At 45.5% G+C, this 24,439-nt stretch overlaps 1 protein-coding gene across 1 annotated transcript in view; it reads right to left on the minus strand.

The window, feature by feature from the left end:
* The window catches only part of ABL1 (ABL proto-oncogene 1, non-receptor tyrosine kinase), a 77,707-nt gene that overhangs the window by 10,106 nt on the left and 43,162 nt on the right, over positions 1-24,439 (minus strand). The window contains exons 2-6 of the mRNA XM_080630755.1: positions 12,123-12,296; positions 11,152-11,447; positions 6,048-6,320; positions 2,155-2,239; positions 1,616-1,793 (exon numbers count right to left, since the gene is read on the minus strand). Coding sequence (XP_080486881.1) covers positions 1,616-1,793; positions 2,155-2,239; positions 6,048-6,320; positions 11,152-11,447; positions 12,123-12,296 — 1,006 coding nt within the window. The remainder of the gene's footprint in view (positions 1-1,615; positions 1,794-2,154; positions 2,240-6,047; positions 6,321-11,151; positions 11,448-12,122; positions 12,297-24,439) is intronic.

A 24,439-nucleotide genomic window follows, 5' to 3' on the forward strand; every position in this document is an offset into this window, starting at 1 on the left:
TTCAAACCTATTGTAGCCCCTGCTATCAGTACTTATGTTTTTAAAGACCTGAGCAAGAAGCAAATTAAGCTTTTCCTCCACAGTTTTTTACCTGCCTCTACCTTGGCAGGCAAGAGATGTGCACAGTGCATTTACTGCTTCCCTGGTTCATAAATGCTGTTAGAACCCCCGGAAACGCTTCTGGAGTGTAAAAAAATAAAGCACAAATACATTTCTCCTAATAGTAGGCTTTGTTAAGTATCCCAAATTATGTCACATTGAACTAAAAATTGATTCTACCAGCAGGCTCGAGGGAGATCTTTAGATATGAGCCAGACACTGCTGCTTCTTTAGCTTGTTCTGCTCAATTGGAATAAATAAATAAATAAAGGCACGTCTTACTACATACCCATTAATTTTTCACAGTGTTTTTGAATACACCTTCTTATCAACGCTTGATTACTACAATGTGTGTCTAAATAAAAGCTCCTCTTCATAATCAAATTCCTCCTCCTTCCTGATTCATTAAATGAGGTCACAGCCCAGCATTTGAATCCATGGATGTGAATTGAAGACAACGCTCTTAAAATAATTGGGTAGGTGGGTACGGGGGTGGCTGATAAGGAAAATCGCTACTATTTATTTTAGATAGATGGATCATCATAAATAAGAGGAAATGAAATGAAAAAGAGAGCAGATAAATGGGATTCATACAAAGCAGTTTATAAAGTTTGCTTGCTACAGGCTGAAGGGGTGAAATACTTCCAAATCAAAGGCTGGAGATTTTAATTGGCAGAATCACCGTTCGCTTTATTGACTGACAGACGCATTTAAAGAGGCCTTTCAGGCAGCAAAGGCAACGCATGACTTGGAGGAGCACCTACAACTTTACACACGATCTTCATATTTGTCTCTATGAAAAAACATGAAAACATGTGCTAATCTCATATTCCAGTTAATTGGGCAGGAAAGGTCACGCTGTGGCACAGGCAGCATCTTGTGTAAAGCTCAGCGCCTCTCAAACCTTTGGGCAGGATGTGTCATTATATTGCTAGGAGGCCATTTCTACAGATGAAGAACGCAAAGCTCCAGCCATAATTGCAGCACACTTAAAGGTCAGAGTCTCCAAGACTGTTATGACTGCTTATTAAAGTGAACGTGCGATCTGGACAATAGTGGGAAACAATCCCTACAGAGGATGGCAAAAAAAGTGAGAGAAATAAGAACACAGGATGAGAAGGCACTAAGAGGGTGGCTTTGCTGTGAGCACTTGCATGCATCCAGCAACACCAACTGCAGCAATTAATGGCTGTCAGAATCAAGGAAGAGTAGTAGTTTATCTGGTCCATTAAGAGCCTGTTACTTCGGGAAGCATTTACATTTAAGGCCCTTGCCCAAAATAAGAATGCAGTGATACGTCTTTCACCTGCATCTACTTCAAAGGTAAGAGAAAAACTGAGAGAAAAACAATGAGAAGACCAACCTATAGACAGGTTAATGTACTGTATCAGAACACAATGCACTCGTGTGTTAAATATAGGACACCAAAGTCAATGCTGTGGTGATCTGGAAGGCAGGAAAATAAATCACAGGGTGTTTTGTGCTTGAGATTCAGGGTGCTCACTGCCCTTTCTACCTGTGAATGAAGTTTTTCTTCTCCAGGTACTCCATGGCTGAGGAGATCTGAGTTGCCATGTAGAGCAGCACCACAGCATTCACCTCCTGCCGGTTACACTCACGCAGATAATCCAACAGGTTCCCATATGTCATGAACTCAGTGATGATGTAGAAAGGAGGTTCCCGTGTGCACACCCCTAGGGACCAACATAAAGTTTACAATGAATGTTTCAGAGTATCAGTGAATCTTCAGGTTTTGTCCTCTAGGGCAATTTATACCTCCAGAGGGTGGAAATATGGGGCTCACAGGAAGAATGAGTTCTGCTTGGAACTGGTTAATAGAGAAGTTTAATTTCCTGCTTCGAGCTCTGGCAAGTTAAACATTAGGGAGACGAGATCATTAAAAATCATGCATTAGTGGTACAAACTGAATTTTGCCAGACAATAAGTGTCTGTATTTAAAGCCTTGGTATGGTAAGCAGCTTATCTGCTCCTTAACATCCATATCACTGCACAAGGGTTTAGTCCAAATCCCTCTGCTTGGTATTTAGCACTTACCTAATAACTGCACCAAGTTCGGATGCTTGATCTCCTTCATTACTGCAGCTTCTTTCAAGAACTCTTCCACCTCCATGGTATCCTCCTGCAGAACAATGGTAAAGCTTTGGCAAGGACAGCATGCACAGAGGAGGAACAGATTTGTGTATGAGGACACAAAAAGAACTGCAACCTGACAACATAAGCCATAGTTCTTTCAAGGTAGTATTTCCCCTGTAGCCACATCACAATGCCAGGGAGTTAGGAACGTTGGGGTTTTTTGTTAGATTTAGAAAATATATATATTTTTATCATTCTTATTCTAACGGAGCTTTTTGGGGCAAGAAAATCCATATCCCTTTTGTGAAGAGCCTCTCACAGGACCACTCAGCAGTTGAAAAGGAAAAATGTGTTTATTCTTAACAGGGAAAAAAAAGACAAGAAACAGAAAAGAGAAGAAATAAGAATGAACATAAAAGGAAGGACACGGCACAATCAAACACTCCAGAACCTGGGTCCCCAGATTCACTGGGTAAGAGCAAGAAATCCTCCCTTCCAGACAGGGAGGCCAATGACTCCGCAATTGAAAGTGCAAGGTTTCCCAGATTTCATTCCTAGCATTCAGAGCCTGACCCATGACGTAACTGCTCTGAGCAGACGTGTCACTACCTATTTGTTGAACACCATAAAGTTACTTGGCACAACACAAAACCGAGGAAGATGCAATCTTGCTCAAAAGATGTATTTTCTGACTCAAATATGCCCCAAATGGCCGGAAGGTCATTCCAAAGAGGTGCAAAAATACAGATCTGTTCCGAAAGCAATGTTTCTTTCTATATCCATATATTTTTTCAGTGACAGATTAATGTTGACAGGCTACATGGACGAAGTGTTTTAAGGAAGGATTGGAAAGGATTTACTGCTGCTGGTGAGAATGATAACAGTGGGCTGCTGCTGCAAGATGCAGCCAGCTCTCTGCTTTGCAGTTAGCAACAGGAACATTTTTCCAACAGTTTCATTCAATCATTTACTATTCATTGCCAATTAACTTGACTGGCAGCTGTGATTTGCTGAACACACTCTGTCAAAACTAATAGCCCAAAGGTCCTTGTGAGCAGAACCTTAAAGTGTTCTCTTTGGCAAAGGAAACTGGGTTAATAATCCAGGTTGCAAAATTACCCTAAATATGCATTTATCTTGTGCGTGCTTTACAGGCTCTGAAAGGCTGCTCCTCTGCATAGCTGCTCCACCGTTTCAAATCTCCTATCTCACAGTGATCAAACTGATAGGAAGGGCACATACAGAGAACTACTGTAACAACGATCCCTCTGAAAATCTGATCTCATGCAAAGGACCAAGCTTAACCAGCCTCCATCTTCCACTGCACAAATCCACGGAAGGAAGACAGTGCTGGCTACACAACGTATTCCTAGCAGAGCCCAGGAGCCTGCCATGGCATTAAGGGACATCAGAGCTACAAGTTACCTCATTTAAAACACAGGCTTCTCTGCTGGGAAAGAAATAAAGGGTAAAAGAGGGAGGGGAAAGGGGAAGGAAGAGGCAGTCCTAATGGATGCAGACTTGAGATGCGCAGTAAGAAATGTGCTGAGGTGACCAGCTCACAACAGTTCAGCCATTAAATGGCCCTCATGCTTTGCCCACAGTCAACAGCAGGCTGCACTGGTCCAATGCTATGCAGGTCACAAAGCTCCACTCCTGCCCCTTTCCATCAACATCAGGTGTCAATCCCACATATTCAGAGTGTGTCCTGTCATAACAGACCCTTGTGTCTTGTGCAACAAACTGAGCTTCCATTGACAGGTTTTACTGGGAAACATCTAGGCACCAAAACATTGTCTAGCACTTCCCAGTTAAATACAAGTGAGGAACAGCACGTGCTGCCTCGGTTGCTTTCTTGTGTGATCTAGAGTTCTGCGCCAGCTATGAGCTACGTTTAGACACTTGATAGAAAACTGAACAACAAATGGGTGTTCATAAGCATTGCTATTAAAAAAGGTGCTGGAAGGATTCTTTTCCTCTTTTAGTTTTCCATCTCCTTTATCTTATAGAGGTATCTGGAACAGATGGGGAAGGAACAAGCAGAGTCATATAAAGTTTTGAAAGATATTATCTCTGAGGAAAACAGAGTGAGTCACTTGAATGCTTGTGCAGAAGCTGCACAGAGCTTGTTTTCCCCAGTAGAATTGGGATATAAATGGGATTTTAAAGTGTTTCCCAAAACTCTGAAGCAAGCTACAATCCCACCTGTCAAGCAGCAGATTGATGGATTCAAGGAAGGTAGATTATAAATTTGCTTTTAAGGATGATTTTAGTATGCATAATTGCAGGTTGAAGTGTTTTCGCAACTCTCTTCTTAGTTATTCTTACATTCCCCAGTGGAACGTGCTGCTCCGTACTACATTATGAAGCACTTTTAGTCATGTTTCATTAAATATTTATTTGATGTATTTGAAACAGCCATGGTATGTATTAAGGTTTCTCCTTATGCACAACAGCCTTTATGGGATAACATGCAATCTGCATTTGTTGATGTTTTGGAGAGAAGAGAATGAAAGCAATGACTGGTTTGGAGTGAAGTGAGAAGTCTGAAGACATCGAGTATCCTCACACTGCAACCAGAAGCAGGAAAGGAGATGTTACAGCAAAACATGTTCCAGGAAAGAGCTGCTCTCTCCTTTCCACTGGCGTTTTGTTCAACCTGGTCACATCCCAGCTCCTTGCACTACCATGCTCCAGAGTAAGCCCTGCAGTCCCCAGCGCTGGGTACAAGCAGGCATAACACTAGGTGTCACTCGCTGCCTGTGCAAGCAGGCAGCTGGACTCTCCTCCAGGCAGCAACAGGAATCTTCGGAGTACAAAAAAGGCCAAAATGAAAATACTTTCTGCAACCATAGCAACCCCGAAATACTGCGGTAGCCTCTGCTCAGAGAGGAAGGAAGAAACATTTCCCCCAAATCAAGGAAACGTTCTTCCCCTGACACTAAAGCATCCCCACAGTTCTCTCCACTTCAGATTTTCCACTGCAAACACCAGAAAGGAAACAAACAAAATCCCCTGGTCTGTTTGTTTCTGCAAGACCAAACCACATCCCCATCGGAGGAGAGAGAACACGGTGTCAAGTTAATATAAACTCTTATTAAGCAATCAAATGCAATGTGTGTGGATGGTGCCAGAAGATCTCAAGACATTTCTATAAACATAAATGAATTAAGCAATGACCTTACGAACTCCCAAAGCATTATTTGCATTTCAAGAGGCAAGGAAACCAAGGCACACAAATCAGGGAGCAGAGCCAGAAACAGAGCTGATAATCCAGTTCTTCATTAAAGCCACTTATACATTTGAATATATTTTAGCTTGGATACACTTTTTCCTCCACTTCTCTCTTTAGATAAGAAGCAGCTGTGAAGAACTGCTTAAGTCTTCCAGGTACACAGAGAGCTTGTCTTTTGGGAAAGATGCCACATTAAGACACGAAACCAAAACATGTAAAGCCTCCCTGAAGCACAGCCTTTGGATTTCAAGTTGACTGACACACAATCCACAATTTTCCTTAAGACACCAGCTTGTCTTAGTGTATTCATCCATGAACAGCTCACCTTTGCCACACCCTGAACGCAAGACATTAGGACTCTATTTGTTTTGCTATGGTTTCACCTCTTCTAAAGTCAAAATTATGCTGTTAATGTCCTCCTTTGTTTAGATATGAGTGGTTTGGGTATCACATAAAACCATAATAGGATCGAGCTCTTCCAAAGATACTCTGTTCCAAGCCTACAGCACACAAAGGAAGGGCAGTCACTGACCCAAACTGTCTAACCAGGGCAGCAGCCAGCCTGAACATGCTTTGCTTGATGGAGATGAACTGGAACACTCTGAGATTTGAGTCCTACCTTTAGAGTTTTCACAGCCACTGTAAGGTTGTACTTCTTCCAGACTCCTTCATACACCTCCCCATACTGCCCTCCACCAAGCTTGTGTTTCATGGTGATGTCAGTTCGCTCTATCTCCCATTTGTCATAGTTTGGAGACACACCATAAATAGTGGGCTTGTTGCGTTTGGGTGCTGGGTAGTGCAACGTGGTGATGAGCCCATCTGCGACAGTTGAATGATGATGGACCAGCTCTGCTAAGGTGTTGAAGCGGCTCTCTGAAGAGACATACAGCTAGGAACCAAAGAGAAAGAGAAAGCTCATACACATAATGCACGTTGGAGCATCCATATGCAGAAACTACATTATAAAACAGTGAAAGCAAAATGTTACATTGCTTCTACTCGAGCTGCACCACTATGAGCTCCACAAGCTCTGGAACTAGCTCTCAGAGCTGTGAACAATCAATGCTTACATGGGAAGAGCATGGATTCAGGAGAAAATACATGCACTTTGCTGAAACAATATGGGAGGAATGGCTGCAAATCACATTAGATTGGAATGCTGCTACTTGAAATGTCATTTTTCAACAGGCTAGTCAGTAAAGACCATGGGACATTTCCTGGATAAGAGGGATTTGTCAGCCTCAGTGCCTTGATTCCATTATTGCCATTTGGGTTATGACATTTTCACCTGCCTACATTCTCCTTGGAGTGCCACTAGCAAACTGGCAGCTTCCCTGCTTTTGGCCTAAGCTTCTGCATAGCATTTTGCATAAAGTTAGACAAGTGGTTTGTTCCATTCTTGTGATGGGCACTGGTCAACAACACAGAAGTAAAATCATTACCACTGAATGAAAACTTGCTGTAAGGTTAAATCTGTATTTGTTACCCCTATTTGTTAACCATTTCAACATTCACATTAAGATCCATTTTAAGCCTAAAAGCCTTTCCTGGTCAAAGAGGTGAAATCACCTTAGAAACAGATGGTCTGAGAACAGAAAAGTGACAACAGGAGAGGCTTTTACAGCTGTGTGGCTTGGACCACCAGGAACTACCCAGTACAACCACAATCTAAACCAAGCCATACCTTTTTGGGAATGACTTCTAGTATTGGCAGTGGTACAAGCAGTTCACGTTACACTGAGGACTAAAATATGTAAGTGTGGACATAGAAAATCATGCTGACCTCCAGGATCACTTGGAGGTATTAGAGAAGTATGGAGAGGGAAACTGCCCGTGCGTTTACGATGGCTTGTATTGATGATCTCAAAATCTCATTGGAATTAGAGGTATCTGTACTTTGTGCAACAGATCATACGATTCATTACAGACGGAGAGAGAAATTAAACACACGGCTAAAGGTTTTACAGCAATCCTGTAGCAGGATGGGGAACGGAAGAGGATTACCCTGTCCAACCCACAAGACAACACTCCATGCCTTAAACACACATGAAGTTTTCCATTTACCCTAAAAAACCACATCCACCCACTAAATGTGCTCATTCTGTAGGCAGATTCTAACCTCTCAGTGATCACATCTCAACACTGACTCCTGAAGGCCTGACTTCCCATCAGCACTCCTGGAAGTCAGAGTTATGCTGTGTTTAAATCTTCATCTGGAATTTGAAGCACGTATCACAAGAAGACGAAGGAAGGAGCAGCTATGAAGGGCATGCTGAGATGCAGTCCAATGAGTTCACCGCAAGCTCCCTTCTTCACTGACCCCATTATCAAGCCTTAACTCAAGCTGCTTGCAGGATAATTTCCCCCAAGAAAACCATCTGGTGCTGCTAACTGTACTCATGCAGAGGTTACAGACTCAGCGCTTCTGCAGTGCATGAGGTTATGTAGGGACTCACACAGTTTGCTTCCGGGAGATCTAAAACACAAGTTTCACCTCAACGTGAGGAAGAACTTCTTTATGGTGAGGGTGGCAGAGCACTGAACAGGCTGCCCAGGGAGGTTGTGGAGTCTGCCTCTCTGGGGACATTCAAAACCTGCCTGGACATGTTCCTGTGTAACCTGGTCTGGGTGGCCCTGCCCTGGCACTAAAGTCCAACCTGGGGTTGGACTAAATGATCCCCAAAGGTCCCTTCCAACCTCAATTATTCTGTGGTTATTTGGGTAACTTCTACACATCATCAGTCAAACCATAACACCAGTCCTGTTCCAAGGGGCTCTGCTTGTACAAACGGGCTGCCCATTGCAGCTTCTGCCACCAGACCACATCTCTCTGTCCTGTGTTTTATAAGGATGATTAAACTGGCCCAATGCAAACCTCCAGCGCATCTTTACCACGATGGGATTCCCCCCACTCAGTCAGCAGACAAAACTGAACAGCCACACCAAAAACACATCCATGAAGGTCCATGACACAGGTGCAAGTCTGCATCCAGTTCAGTGGCTGGGGGCTCCAAGAGACTCAAGCAGGACATGCATCCATCACCCTGAACGCTGAGGATAGCAGGATTGGAAGAACTGGCAGGACAACGCTGTTTATTCAGTTGGGTTACTCAATAGGAGGCTTTGTCTCAACTATTATCAAGTCAGGAAAACCAAGTTCTGTGCGCCACGGAAGTGGTTTACCAGACGACTAACTGCACTGTGCCAGCCAAATCAAGGCAGGTCATTTTGAATGCCTTCCTTAAAAAACAACCAACCAAAACATTAAAAGGTGGTCCAGAAGAATATGACCCATTAAACTGGGAAAGAAAGCAAACATACCCTGAGGATTTTATTTTTTTAAGTTGTTGAACCCCAATGCATTCAGTATGAACAGTGCTAAATCTAAGATGTACACACTTCCAATCTCTTCCTTGTCCCTTCCATTTTCCTCCAGGAAAAAGCCTGGGTACTGCTGTGTGATGCATGGCACATCTCCGTGCTGAGCAGCAGCTGCTCCGCATGTCCCTCTAATACCTCTTTCTCCCCTTAGTGCATTCTCTCAGTCACAGGATACGATCCCACCAAAGCCATTCATCCTTACTGCAGCACTTGCAGACACTAAATTCCCTGGACAGGCTGACTAATGATACAGCAGGCTGAGAAGGCCTCAGGTGCTCAGGGAGTTGAAGGTAAGAGCTTTCCTCCATCAGAGCCATGCTCTGCTGTGAAGTGGGTAATAGAGTGTGACACGAGCAGCTCGGAGCAGGGAACCTGCTCCAGCAGTCTCCATTTTGCAGAGGGAAAAGCAGGGATATTAGTTGTTTCTCTTCCTAGCTCCTCTGCTTCGATAGCTAGGGACAGGGCAGCAGAAGCAGCAGAGCAGGCAGCACACCTGCCTCTAAGCTGTTGCAATTCACTGCCTGGCTCATTAACACAGATTGAAACCAATGCGGTTTAACACTGCAGCACCTGATGCAGGGATGTGGCAAACTGCCCCTTCAGCAGGGATGCTGGGCCTTGGAACAGCAACCAGGAGGAGTGGAGCTACCTCTTCACTTACCCCTGCATGAGGAGCCAAAGCCCAGGAGCCACGGCTGACAAGAGGTCACTGCCGCTTCTCCATTCTGTACTTCCAACCCCCATGAGCTGCAGATCCACTTTAGTGAATTGTATTGAACTGCACCTTTACTCAAAAACACCAATTCAAGCAACACTGTGGAAAACGAACGGTTAACCTGGCTAAGACAGACCTGAAGAGCTTATTGTACCTCTGCAAAACTGTTTGTTTTGGGGATAAAACCAGCTCTGCTACGATGAAAGCCTTCATATGCCAAACCCTTTTACAGCTAAAATGGAGAACACCTGCGTGCTATCACCTCACAGACACATGCTTATTTACACCAGCTGAAGGAGGCCTGGGTTCAAAATGTTCACATGTGAGCATTGCTCGTCTGCCAGCATCCGTGTGAATAGAAGGGATATCAACTGGAGAGACAGGAGGAGGAATAATACCCCAGATTGCCATGTAGTTCTTCAAGTATGCTGCACGTCAGCATTTCCCAGTGCAATTTTGACCACAGAGTGTGTCTACATGGGAGGGAAAAGGGAGAATCAAAGCACTGTACCTTGGAAATACTTTGCTTTAAATAACATGGTCAGAATTGTCTCACTTACAATCTGCTTGCTAATGCAAATGAAAAGCATTTCACTACTGAATGATATCTGTTCATTTTATTAAAGCTTCTAGAGTGATGAGTCTGATAAATAGGAAATATCCATACTGGTTCCCTATGTTCTCACATGAAAGATTCTGCTGTCGACATTGCTGTAAGAAGAACACAGCTCTCACAGGACAAAGGTAAATCGGGCATGGTGGGCCCCTGCTACACTTGATTCTTAAATATCTCTTTTTTTGGAAGTACTTTAATGGCACAGAATCTGTCATCTACGAGATGCTGGCAAGAAGAGCCTCAGCAGCCTTGCTCCAGACTCACACTTCAACTTCTGCACAGGATCTAAAGAGACACTGCTTAAAATAGATTTGTTTAAAACAGAAAAAGATTTTCCAATCTCCAATGCCAGTAGAAATGTTTCTGTGAAAATTTAAACAAAAATCTGTGGAAAACTACACTTTCATGCTAACGTATCTCTGCAGCATCCACAAAGTGCAGCACTGCAACACTGCCACAGCACACAACTAGCTAGGGGGAAAATGAAGAAACTAGAGACAGGGCCCATATAGAAGTGAAAATGCCTACCCATGTCCAATGATCACGCTGAAATACTGTAGAGAAATCAAAACAGTAGTTAAAAATACTGCAGAATAGCTCAGAAAGCATTCTGCCTCTAATAGGTACAAGATTATTAGCAACAGGCGTTGACTTTTCTGATTTGGCAGTCAAAGAGATTATCTTTTGAATATGTGGGATAAGAATTCATCCTCAAGATCTCTCATTAATGTTGTCTATTAATTTCAGCTCTGATGTAACTCTAGCATCTCCTACCCTAAAGGGTTTCACTACTGAGCTGTACCATAGCTCATCAGAAGTTTTGCTAAAGGAGTAAAACTGTTTTGTTGCAGCCATGTTGAAATCTCCCAAGTTTATTATAACTACAGATGATGAACACTGAGATCAGAGTTCAGAACTGATCAAGTGCTACTGCTTCACCTTGTGCAGTCAGTGGACAAAGTACACAGGGAAGGTTTTCTTTCATGGTTTGGATAGCCTGCAGCCTACCTTTCCATCAGATGCAGTGTTTATTCTGTAGTGGTACACCCTTCCTTCGTATCGCAGAGAAATAGATCTCTGTCCTGGACTGCTCTCACTCTCTCGCACAAGAAAGCTGCCGTTGATACCGCTGCTCAGAAGGTACTCCGCAGCGTTACGTGACACTGGTCCATGATACCAGGAATGCTTCTCCAAACTATTCACTGGGGTGATGTAATTGCTGGGTACCCAGCCTTGTCCGTTCTTCGTTTGGGCCTCGCACCATTCCCCATTATGATTGTAGCCCAGGACACGGAGCTTTTCACCTTGGCACAAGAAGAAAATACATTTACACATGGCAAAGCTGGAAGCTGAGCACAAAGATTGGTTCTTTGTGGCTAACAGGTCATTAAATAGTCTCCTACAGGAATAGGTATCTGACTGAGCAGGGAGCATGTGTGTTTAAGCTTGAGTAGACCCCTCCATGCCAAATGAAGTCACACACATGCTTCAGGAGCTTGTTAAGCTCTCGAGCAGTTCTGCTCCAGCTCTGACACTGCTTGAGCTTAAAAACTTAATCCAGCAAATTTTGTTTGAGCTGAGTTGGCTTCATGGGGCTGGGAGAGAACAGGACTGGTTAAACAGTGAATAAGCATTTCAATTAGCAAGGTAAGCAGATGTGACTTGAGCAACAGGACTGAGTAAGACAATGTTGTATTGGTACAGTCATTTTCATACAGGGACTGAACGATGAACATTACAGAGGCCAGCATCTAAAACCAGCTTAGTTTAATATCTCAATCATTTCTTGCCCGATGCAAAAACTTCAGACAGTTACAACCTTTGAAAAGGTTATAACTTTGAAAGATATTTGTATTTGTTTAAGAAGAATTCCCATAGTAAAACAAGAATTCCTGAGGGTTTAGTGTATAACTCATTTATTCCACAGTGACTTCCATGCCTAAACACCCTCCCAGCACCATTCTGCCCAGCTACCTTACCTTTAGTTATGCTGAGAGTGTTGTCCCCACTCGCCACAAAATCATACAGTGCAACAAAGAGATGGGGGTCATTTTCACTAGGGCAGGACAGAAGGTTTTCCTTGGAGTTCCAGCGAGCTGCTTCGCTCAGACCCTGGGGCTCAAAGTCTGACACTACCGGTCTCTGAAGGGCTTCTGGAGGAGGAGGAGGAGAGAAAGAGAGGAGAAAGCAGGTTCATTTTTGCTGATAAAAGCCATCTGGTTAACCCACACACTCTGAGTTCCTAATTTGCATTATTTCTTGACACGTGTGCTCCTCATGCATCACAGGACAGACAGCTCTTCCATGCAGGTCTCCTGCCACACAGGCAAGACACCCTTGTCCCCAAGCTGTCACGAGCCCCCAGCTCCCACTCTCATGACAGAGAGGGAAAGCCCCTCTCCCTGGTCCCTCCAGTAAATGCTGCTTCACGTAGGCTGTTTGCTGCTTCTAAATCCTCTGGTTCATGCCTAACTGCTGGCATGCTTCAATCTGAAAACAAACCCAAGACCTTTAAAAGGTAAATCCCTTAATTAGGCTATAAATGAAATGGCCACAATGTGCAGCAGAAAGAGCCAGGCAGGGCGAGATACAGGAGACACGGTATTTAAGAATGAGATACATACTTCTATTCTTCACAGCATTTTCAATCATTTCTCTTCTTATTCGAGCAGAAGGCTGTGCCCTTTTAGTTGCCCTCCCTCCTGCTGCTCCTCTTGAAGCAGAGAGCAGCAGTGAGCAGGCTCACACAATGAGCTTTCCACATTTTTAGGAACCCTGAGACACTTCCAGGAAAAGAGATTCCTGAAAACTGAGCTTCACAGGTGAGTAAAACCCAAGTGCTGAAGGCTTTTGTACACTGCGGCACATCAGGCATGTAATATTCAGGAAGTACCAGGCAAGTCCAAGTACATCAGGGGATTTTATTGAGGTTGCTCCCACAAACCCTCCTCTCTGAGCCATGATTCAGGTGTTTGGGGCAGTGATGCTCCAGGTAGTCGTGCCTCCTCCCTCTGATGCGCCACTCTGCCCATGGCAGCCCCATGGGGCCGTGCTGGCACAGACCCAGGACAGCAAGTTGTGAAAACCTTGGGTTTTTGAGGGGTTATTTTCCCTCTGGATGAGTTTGTTGAGCAGGGTCACAGCACCTCACACAAACCATCGCATCAGTGCGGCTTTCATAGAATCAGACTGGTTTGGGTTGGAAGGGACCTTAAAGCTTATCCAACTTCAAGTCCCCTGCCACCAGCAGGGACACCTTCCACTAGACCAAGTTGCTCCAAGCCCTGTCCAACCTGGCCTAGCCATGGGGACAGGAAAAAGCCCTGCTGCACCCAGCCCCTTGCACCATGAAACTGCTTTTCATTGCTCAGCATCAGTCTCCGCCTACTCCCTTTACCCACCGCTGAACCCCTCTTTGGGATTTGGAGGGAGAAATCCAAAGCCAAGTGTTTTCTACATTATCAGGTCACCCGGGAGCACAGTTTGTTCTTTATACTTGTAATACTCACTAGCAATACTCACTATGTAGATGAAATCACACCAAAATACGTTTTCAACAGTCATGCTTGTTTGGTCTGGAAATCCAGTATAAGCTGCGCCAGTAAACCAGTGAAGAACTGATTGGATTGACCCCATGAAATCAAGTGTGGACTGGGACAGGACCAAAATACATATCCCACTGAGGACGTGTTAATAAAACCAACCAACCACCACCCAATGCAACCCCGCAAACAACAACAAATCCCATTATTTTCTAAGCTTTGGTGGTGAAAATGCCAACCAGAAGATGAGAACCTGGCATCCTCAATGTGTTGGTCCGATCTCCACTGGTAAAGGTTCTCTACCCTAAATTCTGAATGATTATTTATGAACACAAGTACACTGTATTCTGTGGAAAAGGTAATATACATGCGGGCAGAGCACAAAACAGCAGTATACACACTTCTGGTCTTGCTTTCCAACCCAAACTGTATCTGCGGGGAGATTTATTTTTATAGTGAATCAGGAAAGTCAAATAATTCTGGTTTCTAAATGATTCCACAGTCAGAAAAGGTGGTGGCCTGTTGGGTGGTGGTTTAAAGCACCTTGATATCCTTTCTTCCCTCTCCTGTTTCCTGCAGGAGAATGTGTTTTAACAGCCTGGATTTGCTTCAAGAGGGACAATAAACAGAAAATCCACTTTCAGAAATCAAGCTATAATCATTTTACCACGAAAATGCTTTGATCCTGTCAAGCCCATTAAGCTCCCGTATCACAGGGTGCTGCAGTGACTGAAGATACTCCAAGGAGTTACACCAACAGTAACACCTGGAACAGACAAACAGCAGAGAGCTGCAAGGAGCAGATACATCACCTCAGCAAGAAGCCCCGCTGTGATGCTCTGCCCCTAAACCAGCACAATGAGATGGACCATAACCTCCCTCCATGAGGAAGGAAAATGCCTCCACCACAGGGGACTGATTCGACAGGAAAGCAGGAAATCCAAGGCAGGCTCTTCTCCAACTCCAGTGTGATCACAGCCCGGCAAAGGAAGGCTCATGCATGGACACGGATGGGGATGCGGGCGGAAAGCCAAGCACTCCACAAGAATCCCTCCCTTCTGCCCAGGCCGCGGCAGTGCTGGGCCTGACTCATTACACACAGATGCCAAGGTATGCGCGGGGATTCAGAGCATGAGATAACACAGTGTCAGCCACCAAAAACACCCACAAGCTGCGGTGCAAGGCTGGTTCTGCTCAGTGACATTCCTACTAACACTGACTCAGTGATAACTGTCTGCAAACGCAGGGATCGGCAAGAGCAACACACAAGGGCTGTTAAATAAATGGATGAGGATTTGCTAAGCTGGAAAACCACACAAGTCCCCCCAGTGAATACGTAAGATGCTACACACAGATGGCCTCATATCCTCTGTATCCTTCAAGCTAGCTCCACAGCTCTGTCACTGGTACCCCAACAGAGGTGCGCGCTGTGCAGGAGAGCATGATGGGGAGATGCAAGACCCAGCTCTTGGGTTGGGGCTGGTATTTCCAGAAGGCAGCAACCCCAAGTTAAGAACTGAGACAGGGAAGGCGGTGACTGAATGAAGCTTGAAAGGCAGCCAGGAAGGCAGGATGAGGCCCAGAGTCAACACAGAGAACAGTGTAAAGGAAAGAGCGGAGCTGCGATGACCCGAGCGTAGCAGAAGCTTGATAGACCATGACAAAACACACTTTTAAAGGTCTGGGCCCCAAGAGGAGCTGTCAGCAGGCTCAGGACACAAACCCACGAAGCGAGAGAAGCAGACAGGACACGTCCATCTGGGAGCCACGTACAGCCGGCTGTCAGCGGTATTTATTCCTCTGAGCTATTCTCTAGCAAATCTGCTGAGACGTTACAGTCCTTCAGAGCAGGAATTAGACCTTGCTGTTCATACATATTGAGGGTCTTCAACAAATTGCAGCCTTTGCACCTCCTGCTGCTGGTTTTAACCACAATTTTACAGCACTGCTGAGCAATCCAACAGGCTGGATTCCTCCTTCATAAATCAGCCTGGCTGCTATACCTACAGGAGGGTATCCTGCCACGGCAGTGGGGCAGGAAGTGAGCGTAATGCAATCTGTTATCTCTGCGCTGTGATTCCTTCCACGCATCCACTTTGTCTTCTGCTGTGTCACAGCAAGACTGCAATTCATTACTTTGATCACACTGTGCTCCGGATGGCACCTGGATTCCCAGGAGGAGTCCCAAGGCAGTGCTGTGATTCAGTTCAACACTAACACCAACTAAATGACAACTCTTAATTATGCCGGAGCAGACTTCAAAATAAGACAGCAGCAGCTTTTATTTTAAGGTATTAACCATAAGAACGTCTTCATTTCCCCCCTAAATTTTTTACTAGGAGATATTTATGTTTGCACACTACAAGGTTTCATAATGTAACTATCTCCTGCTAATTACAGTTTATACGAAGTCATGAATCACTGCTAGTGGCTGTGTAAGAAGTTGTTCTCAGGTATGAATAGCTCTGGTCCAGACCAACGCAAGTAAAATTCCCTTAGTAATTTAAGGAAAGGGTTGGAAAACAGGCAGAAGCATGGAATTACATTCAGCTCCTCCACAGCTGACTGTGGGGCAGTCCCAAGGGAAGAAGAGACCTCCTGTCTCCCTACAGAACAAACATCCTGTGGTCTTACAAACTGTGTCGGCATTTTTTCCACGAGGTTTCTAGAGCGAGGCAGTGAAGAATACATCTAGTAATGTCTTTGGAGGTACTGCACATGCTGTCTAAAGCTTCTCCTTTCCCTACATTCTCCCTGCTCTCCTTTTTCCCTGTTAAGAAATGATGATAAATGGCAGAATCATTGTGCAGACTTAATACATTCAAATGTTCCTGACTCAAGCACACGTGATGGAGCAGCTGCCTCTCTGTGCCATTATTTCCTTAGTGGCCTTCACAGATTCCCTGTGCCTGATGGAATAAGGATTTTAAAACAAAGGCAGGTTTCATGTTTTATTTCAGACTCATCACTCGCCCATTCAGTGAGGTCATGCTCAGCCTCTCCTGTCACTGCTCCATAGCACAGGCCATGTAACCTTCTGCAACATAGGCAACTGCTGTCGCTTCTGCTCTTGGCTGACATTATAGAATCATCTAATGGTTTGGGTTGGAAGGGACCTTAAAGCTCGTCCAGCTCCAACCCCTGCCACAGGCAGGGACCCCTTCCACTGGAGCAGCTTGCTCCAAGCCCCTGTGTCCAACCTGGCCTTGAACACTGCCAGGGATGGGGCAGCCACAGCTTCTCTGGGCACCCTGTGCCAGCGCCTCAGCACCCTCACAGGGAAGAGCTTCTGCCTAAGAGCTCATCTCAGTCTCCCCTCGGGCAGGTTAAAGCCATTCCCCTTGGCCTGTCCCTACAGGCCCTTGTCCCAAGCCCCTCTCCAGGTTTCCTGCAGCCCCTTTAGGCACTGGAGCTGCTCTAAGGTCTTCCCTTCAGGAGCCTTCTCTTCTCCAGGCTGACCCAGCCCAGCTCTCTCAGCCTGGCTCCAGAGCAGAGCTGCTCCAGCCCTCACAGCATCTCTGTGGCATCCTCTGGACTTGCTCCAACAGCTCCACATCCTTCTTATCTTGTTTAACACTAAGAATCCCTGATGATGTGGCTTCTCCCAGTCCTCCAAGTGATGAGTCTGTCATCTTGGGGCTTCTGTAGTTGTTTTTTCATTGGTTGTGGGGGTTTGGCTTGGTTTTGTTGTTCTGGTTTTATCTTTTTTTGAAAGTGAACTCTTACATTAGCTTGCAGGTCCCACTCAAGGTCATCCAGTGAGTTTACATCATTTACAACCCCTTAGTGACATGGTAAACTTCATCTTTCTCCAGCCAGCTAATCACAGTTGTAGACATACGGAGCTGGAACAGTGAGTATGGCAGAAATTTGGATTTTATTCCCAAAGCTGCTACTAAGCTGCTGCCTGACCTTCGAATACAACCTCTGGAAGGAAGGGGAAAGAATAACTAGGATCCAAGCAAACCTCAATGACGTGTATTTCTGAAAGCTTTACCTTTACAGTTTTGGTTTGGTTTCCTTATGTAGGAAGCAGAAGAAAGGAAGTTTGCCTGTTTCTGCCCTGGGGAGGGAAAGCACCAAGCAAGAATCATCAAGATTTACTGTCGTATTTCCCTGCTTCACTAAGCAGCCCCAGACTGCTCAGGGAAGGATTAATGTGTCTGCGGATGATCAATTTTAGGTCTGAAAACCTTTACAGCTTTTGCTACGAAATGATAATCCTTTCCTCACCACATCCCATGGGAAATGGTAGCAAGCACCATCAGCTAGATTTTTTAATAAGGATGGGACAGGCAAGAACAGCTGGAACAAGCCCATAACCAGCGAACTACTACGAAGCCAGAAACACATTTAAAAGCAAGGACTCTACTGAGTGATGGTCGATGAGAGGCCAAGAGGTGAGGAGCAGAAAATAGCCAAGGAATTGCCTCTGAAAAGGCTCTTCCCTGGGAGGCAGCAATGCTGCCTTAAAGCACTCACTCTTCCTAACTGATGAACCAAGGACCTGCCTGCTGATCCCAGGGAACCAGGGCAGGGAGTCACTGGCATTGCAGATTGGGTCTGGCTCAATACATGCCCCAGTGCATAAAGAGAAACTCTCTAGGAATGGGGCAATGGCTACAGGCTGCTGCTCCTCCTCAGGCTCGTCTGCTGGAGCCGTAACAAGACACACTAGGGAAAAAAGAAGAAAAGAGAAAAGACACACAATCTGACAGCTGGCAGGGCAGAATCATTGCAGACAGGCAACAAGGGACTTTTACCGGTGTCCCCAAAATGGGTTTTAAACTTTACAGAGAACACTGACAGGTTTTAAACAAGGCTTCTGCCTTTCAGTGGTAGAACAAGCCCAAAAAGGCAGCAAGACTATTCCAGCCCCTATTTGGGACATGGACACGTTCTGTTTTCCAGATCAGATTGGCAGCAGTACTTGCTGTGCCTCTTCCCTTCTACTCTTTACCCTTTCTTGGTGTGAAGTGGGTGAGGAATTATTCAGTTTGGCACAGGCAGAAAGGAGAAAGCAGATGACAGGAATTCAGATCTCTCACATTTTAAAATAGTATTTACTAGTGGGAATAGAAACGAGGGCAAAAATGGCCAGCTCAAACACCAATATGAAATCTCAGTAATCGTTAGAACCAGCTTAAACTTACTTTTGATCAAGTTAAGAAAAGGTCTCAACTTTTTTGGCAGGCAAACCTGCCTGTGTACAGCAAAGAGCACAGAAGAGGGATGCAGGACCTGCCATCCCTCCACACCACCACGGAGCACTCTCTAATCCTTGCTCCTGCAAACTAACAGAGCATAAAAGCTTTTCAGAAAGGGATCACCATGAAAACAAAACATTCCTGATTACTTGGTTAAAGACACATACACCTACATACACCTGGCACTAAATCAGCCTCATATCAAACCCAATCTCAACCCAGTATTTTCAAGAAGTGTCTTTAAAGATACAATAAACAGATTTGATTTTGTTACAGCCCCACGCTATTCATGAACCAAACACTGTCATGTTTGTGTTAAATCATGAAAACAAAGAGAAGAAATTGAATTAGGTAAAATTTAATCTATCCTCCTGGCTGCAACTGGTTTTCCACACAACTAATGGACCTTTAAGCGGTCATGTCTAAAGTTTTATAGTCTACTATAGTACAGACACTTTCAGCTTTCCCCTCATGTCCTCAACAGCTTCCCGTACAACAAAGCTAACAAGAACAGAGTTAAATCCTCCAATGATAGCACCATCATCTCCTTAATCCTTTCAGAAGCTTCAGCGAGGCTGTGAGATGTGCACAGGACCAGACCAGCCATCACACGCTGCTCACAGGGATCCAGGAGCAACAGTCCCCAGTTTCTAACCCTTGACACAAACCTGCCCCCTTCTGCCACACTAAAAGGGCTTCCATCAAAATTAACAAACCTCTATGTAAAAGCTCATCTTCTTAAGGGTAGTGCAAACAAGTGGGTTTCACTTGTACCCTTGTAGTTCAGGAGTTTGGGGCAAGGCACCACCACTCTTTTGAAGAGCCCTCAACAGAGCTTTCAGCTTCACAATAACTTTAATAAGAAAGTTGAGACCTTCAGCTTCAGAAAGAAGTAACAGAAAATCCTACTTGATTTAAACTTGGGGGGTCCCCCCCCATATAAGCATAGACTCTCACTTCTCACCCTCCACAAGACCCACAGTTGACTGCGGTGTGTCCTGGGCTGCTATGCCCTAACCGACACAGCATTAAAGTCATAGTTGCCACCTTTGTTCACCTTTAATACATCCCGTGGATGCTGCCTTCACTTTTGCCCCATGCTGAGCTGAGAAATGAGACTGAGCTACTTTGATAGATCACTTAAAAGCTGTTTCAACGCTCATTTCCCATCCCACCATAAAAACCAAATGCGCAACCACGTCCTCAGGAAGCAGAAAGTGGAAAGACTCCAGTACTTATGTCAATGACCGTGGTTTTAACTCCATACCACCTATACGGTGCAAATCAACCCCTGCTCTAATCCTATTATGCAACTGCATTGCAAATTGAGGAGAGGGGGAGTGGTTGTAACACAAACAAAAGAGAAAAGTTGCAAGAACAGCCAGGGTAACACCCTTGTAACATCATCCCTTCGCATTCATTTCTGCAGGGAGGAGAGGCCCCAGATGCGCTGCCTGTTCTCCCAGGGCTGTGTTGAAAGATGCAAGGGCACAGAAAGGAGGCCCAGCACGGCTCAGAGCTCCTCCACAACACACATCCTGGGCAAGACCAGAGGCAGGGGATGCAGTCAGAGGTTTTAGAGACCTAAAAAGTTCACAGAAGAGTTCAGTCCCGTAGGAAAGATCAAAGTTATTCACGTGCATCTGCCCACTGTTGGGTTTCTGAAACTTGAAATAAGTAAAAGTAAGTTCTTTGGAAACTTCTTTGATTTTAGAGAGTAGAAAATTCTTCACAGCCACTAAATGCATCTGATAAATACAGACCCTCCTTCCAAAGTGCCTTCAAGTGGGTTTGCCACAAGAAGCCATTTGTAGCTTTTGGATTCCTAACCCATGAATTTCCAAGGACCATTTCTCCACTGAATATTTGCGAGTTGAGCAACAGCGCCTTGCGATAGGCCCCAGGAAATCAGCTGCTGCCTTGCGTGCTTCTGATTTGATGAGTTAGCACGGTCCTCCTGGCAGGAGGATTATTTTTACTGCAGCAACATCCAGCAACACAAAAGAAGTTGGAGAAGCCCTGGGAGGGACACAGCCCCGCTGCACAGCGAAGGGGCTGGGGTGAAGGACGTGCCTGAAGTCAGGCCAAGCAAGACCTCAGCCCCAAGTCCTCCAGCACAGCACAGTACCCCTATCACCCAGGCTTCCCATCTGAACTAGACGGGTCCATACGTTTCACATCTACAAATGACCACAGGTATAAGTCAAAAATCAGCTTTTAAAAGCAAACACAAAGAATTCAGTTAAATGAGTGGAGAGCAAAGTTTGAAGAGCACAACCAAAGTGAACTAACAGCTCATGTATGAACGCACGCTGAAAATATTTTACTGATGGGCTCATCTAAACTTTCTTCCTGCGCCGGGGATTGAGTTTTACCATCTCCCTTGTCCAAAACAAGGGAGAATCTTCCCTGGTGAAGCAAGTATGAAGCCGAGGCCTGAAGACAGGGCTTTGTTTATGGGCTCAGTGAGAAGATCACTTGACATTTTACAACCATAAATGGTAGAGCCGCGCTCCTTTTGTATACGGAGGCTAATGAAAGTCACCTGGGGTCCGGATGCCACAAACACCCCTTGGTCCCCTGCATGCCAAAGCCCAGCCAGCACCAAACGTCTCCCCAAGCCTGGCCCCAAACCCGCGAGCAAGGGATAAAACTCACGTCTGGGATGGTGGCAGCATCGGGCCGTGCCCCTCGGGAGCACAGAAGCCTCCCCAACTGATGGTCCCTTGGTCCCTTTGGGTACTCACCTTCCAGGTAGCAGCTGGAGGAGGAGGAAAGCCCCTTCTTTGATTTGCAACCCACCAATTTCAAGCAAATCTCCAACATTTTCATTTGTTAGAGTTTGGCTTCGGCTGTCTGGTTTCCTTCCCCCCCTTTCAGCTTCTCACGCTGTGGAATTATCCGGTAAAAGTCTTTAAAAAGTCTAACAAAAAAAAAATCTGGGAAGAGTCTAAAAAATCCAGGAAAAGTTTAAAAGAAAAGGTCCAGGAAAAGTTTAAATCAAAACATCCAGGAAAAGTTTAAATCAGAATGTCCGGGAAAAGTCTAAAACAAAATATCCAGGAAAAGTGTAAGAAATCCAGCGCTCTGAAAACCATTACAGGGGCGAGCCCAGGAGGCGGAAAATCCTGGGGCCCCGCATCTCCTCTCCCGGGGAGTTAACTCCAGCCATGCTCCCTCCTTCCCAACTCTTTTGGCGGGAGAAAGGGGGGGGGAAAAAGAAAGGAGAGGAAAAAAGAAAGGGAAATAGAAAAGAAGGCAAAAAGCCAAACCAACCGAGTCGGGCAGAGTGGCTGCTGCCCGCAGTTGGCGGGAGCTGCCCGCATGCGGGGCGCTGGGTGCAGGCAGGGCTCTGGGGCTCTGCTGCCAACAAAGGGCCCCCTTCAGCCCTGCCTGCTCCATGACATCAGGCAGGCGAGCAACGCCCTCGCTCCTTAACCCTCCTCCTGCCTGCACCCTGCTGCCTCCTTTCCCAACAAGCAACAAGTTCCCCCAGCCTGGGGAAGGGGGAAAGGGAGGACTGAGGGGTAACAGCACTGCTGCCTTGGTGTTTGTGGTGCATGGCTCTGTTAAACCCGGTGAATTGTAGGCAATAGCCAATAGTTCAAAGTGTGTCATTTCACGGTGTATTAAGGGAATTGTTCAAAGACTGTGCCGTGCAAGAGGGAAAAGCAAACAGAGCTGTGCCCATCTGTAATCCAGCACAAAAACCGCAGGGGAGCTGGAGGTCCTTCCCAAAGGATGCTGTCGGAGAAGCTCTGTGACGATTACAGGCAAACAGATTGAAATCTCAGCTGATGCAATGACACTCACAGGATATGACTCCTCCTGCACAAGCGGACAAAAGTTTTCACTCTCCCACTACCTACTATTCTTTTCTCCTGCAAATTGTGCCTTTCCCTTGCAGGTTTGTCAGGGCTACATGTTAATTACTGCCCCCAGTTTTACATTTGTATAGATTACTTTTTAGTATCATTGTGTGTCTCCTTTTAAAACAGCCAGCATTTTTGCTAGATATTTATATTCTCTATGTGTGCATATATATATCTATAAAAAGGATATATATTTATATATAAAGGAGATCCCTGGCAGTGTTCAAGGCCAGGCTGGACGGGCCTTGGAGCAACCTGCTCTAGTGGAAGGTGTCCCTGGCCATGGCAGTGGGTTGGAACCGGAGCACTTGGCGTGTCACACACAGGATCAACAAAGCAGCAAATCTTCATTTTTGTCCTAGGAAACTTCCCTCCACAGCTAGAGGTATTTTGGAAGGGTTACTGACCAGCTAGCGCTCTTTTGCCCTCAACGTCTTCAGACATTTAATACTTTAGGGGAAACTCTTTGTGCTTCCAGCATCTGAGGACCGTGCCTCTGAAACAGCAAACGCTGCTCAGATACCTTAAACACTGCTTTACAGCAATACTTTGCCTCAGTTCTTCTGATCCATGGGGTGTACACATGAAAGACAGCTTGGAAGGAAATCCTTAGTCTCTCAACCCGTACTGAACTGCAATAATAGCATTTGCCTTTTTTAAACTACAAGTCACATCAGTTCTAGCAAAGAAATAACCACAGCAAGGACAGCTCGATGTACAAAGCGCTGTCACGCTTTTCCAAAGAGGAGATGGATGTGGATATCACCATCTAACAAACCAGGGAACAGCGAGAGAACTTAAACCTCTCCTCAATTTAGAGAGTCCAGTGAAGAAAAGAGGCCACAGACCCAATCCCACACCTCTGGCAGCCTCCGTGTGCATCAGAAAGCCAATGATGTGGTTCTCCCCACGTCTTCCTTCACTTCTGGAGGAGGATTTCTATTTTATGGGAGCATGAGAGTTTCAGGAGACACCAGCACCTCACCTGTTCCCTGCCTGCCTGACTTCATTTGGGAATGCAACAGAGAACTTGTGCAGAACTGCACTGGGGAGAGGGGAAAATAAAAGGAAGAGAAGTTCAAAGCAGATTTGGAGGAGAGAGGTTACAGAAATCACACGAGGAACTCCGCCATCACGTGTTTAGGCCCAGTGTTGGTGTTTAGGGAGCTAGGGATGAAGAAACGTTGTAAGAGCAGACCAGGCCTCTTGCACACAACTTCGTTTCCGTATGAGGAACATCCTTATCCTGCTTCTCCTTCTGCTGCAGCTGCAGGAATGCAGAGTCCCCATAGCATTCCCTTGCAGTACAAAGGCTGCCTTCCCTGCCCACCACCCAGCCGTTACAATTAAGGTTAATACAATGAGCACCACTAGAATTAATGCGGATTACATTCCCGATGAACTCCTGGGGTGCTTATTCCCGAAGAAGAATGCTTCATCTGAAATTAAATTAACCCGCCGGCAGAAGAACCTCACTGTAAGAGAAACACATCCACTTGGGGAGTTACGCACAAAGAGCTATCAATTAATTGCCTTTATGTTTCCATGCAGACAAGCTTGTGTGGTCCCTCTGCTACAAACATCATCCTTCAATGTTTCCTCCTTTGTATCATGGCAAACCAGGCTGTAAATACTTTGAGCAAACACCCTCTGCCTTTCCTGAGTGCCATGAAAT

The sequence above is a fragment of the Psittacula echo genome (assembly GCF_963264785.1).
Source record: "Psittacula echo genome assembly, chromosome: 16".
NCBI classification, from domain to species: domain Eukaryota; kingdom Metazoa; phylum Chordata; class Aves; order Psittaciformes; family Psittacidae; genus Psittacula; species Psittacula echo.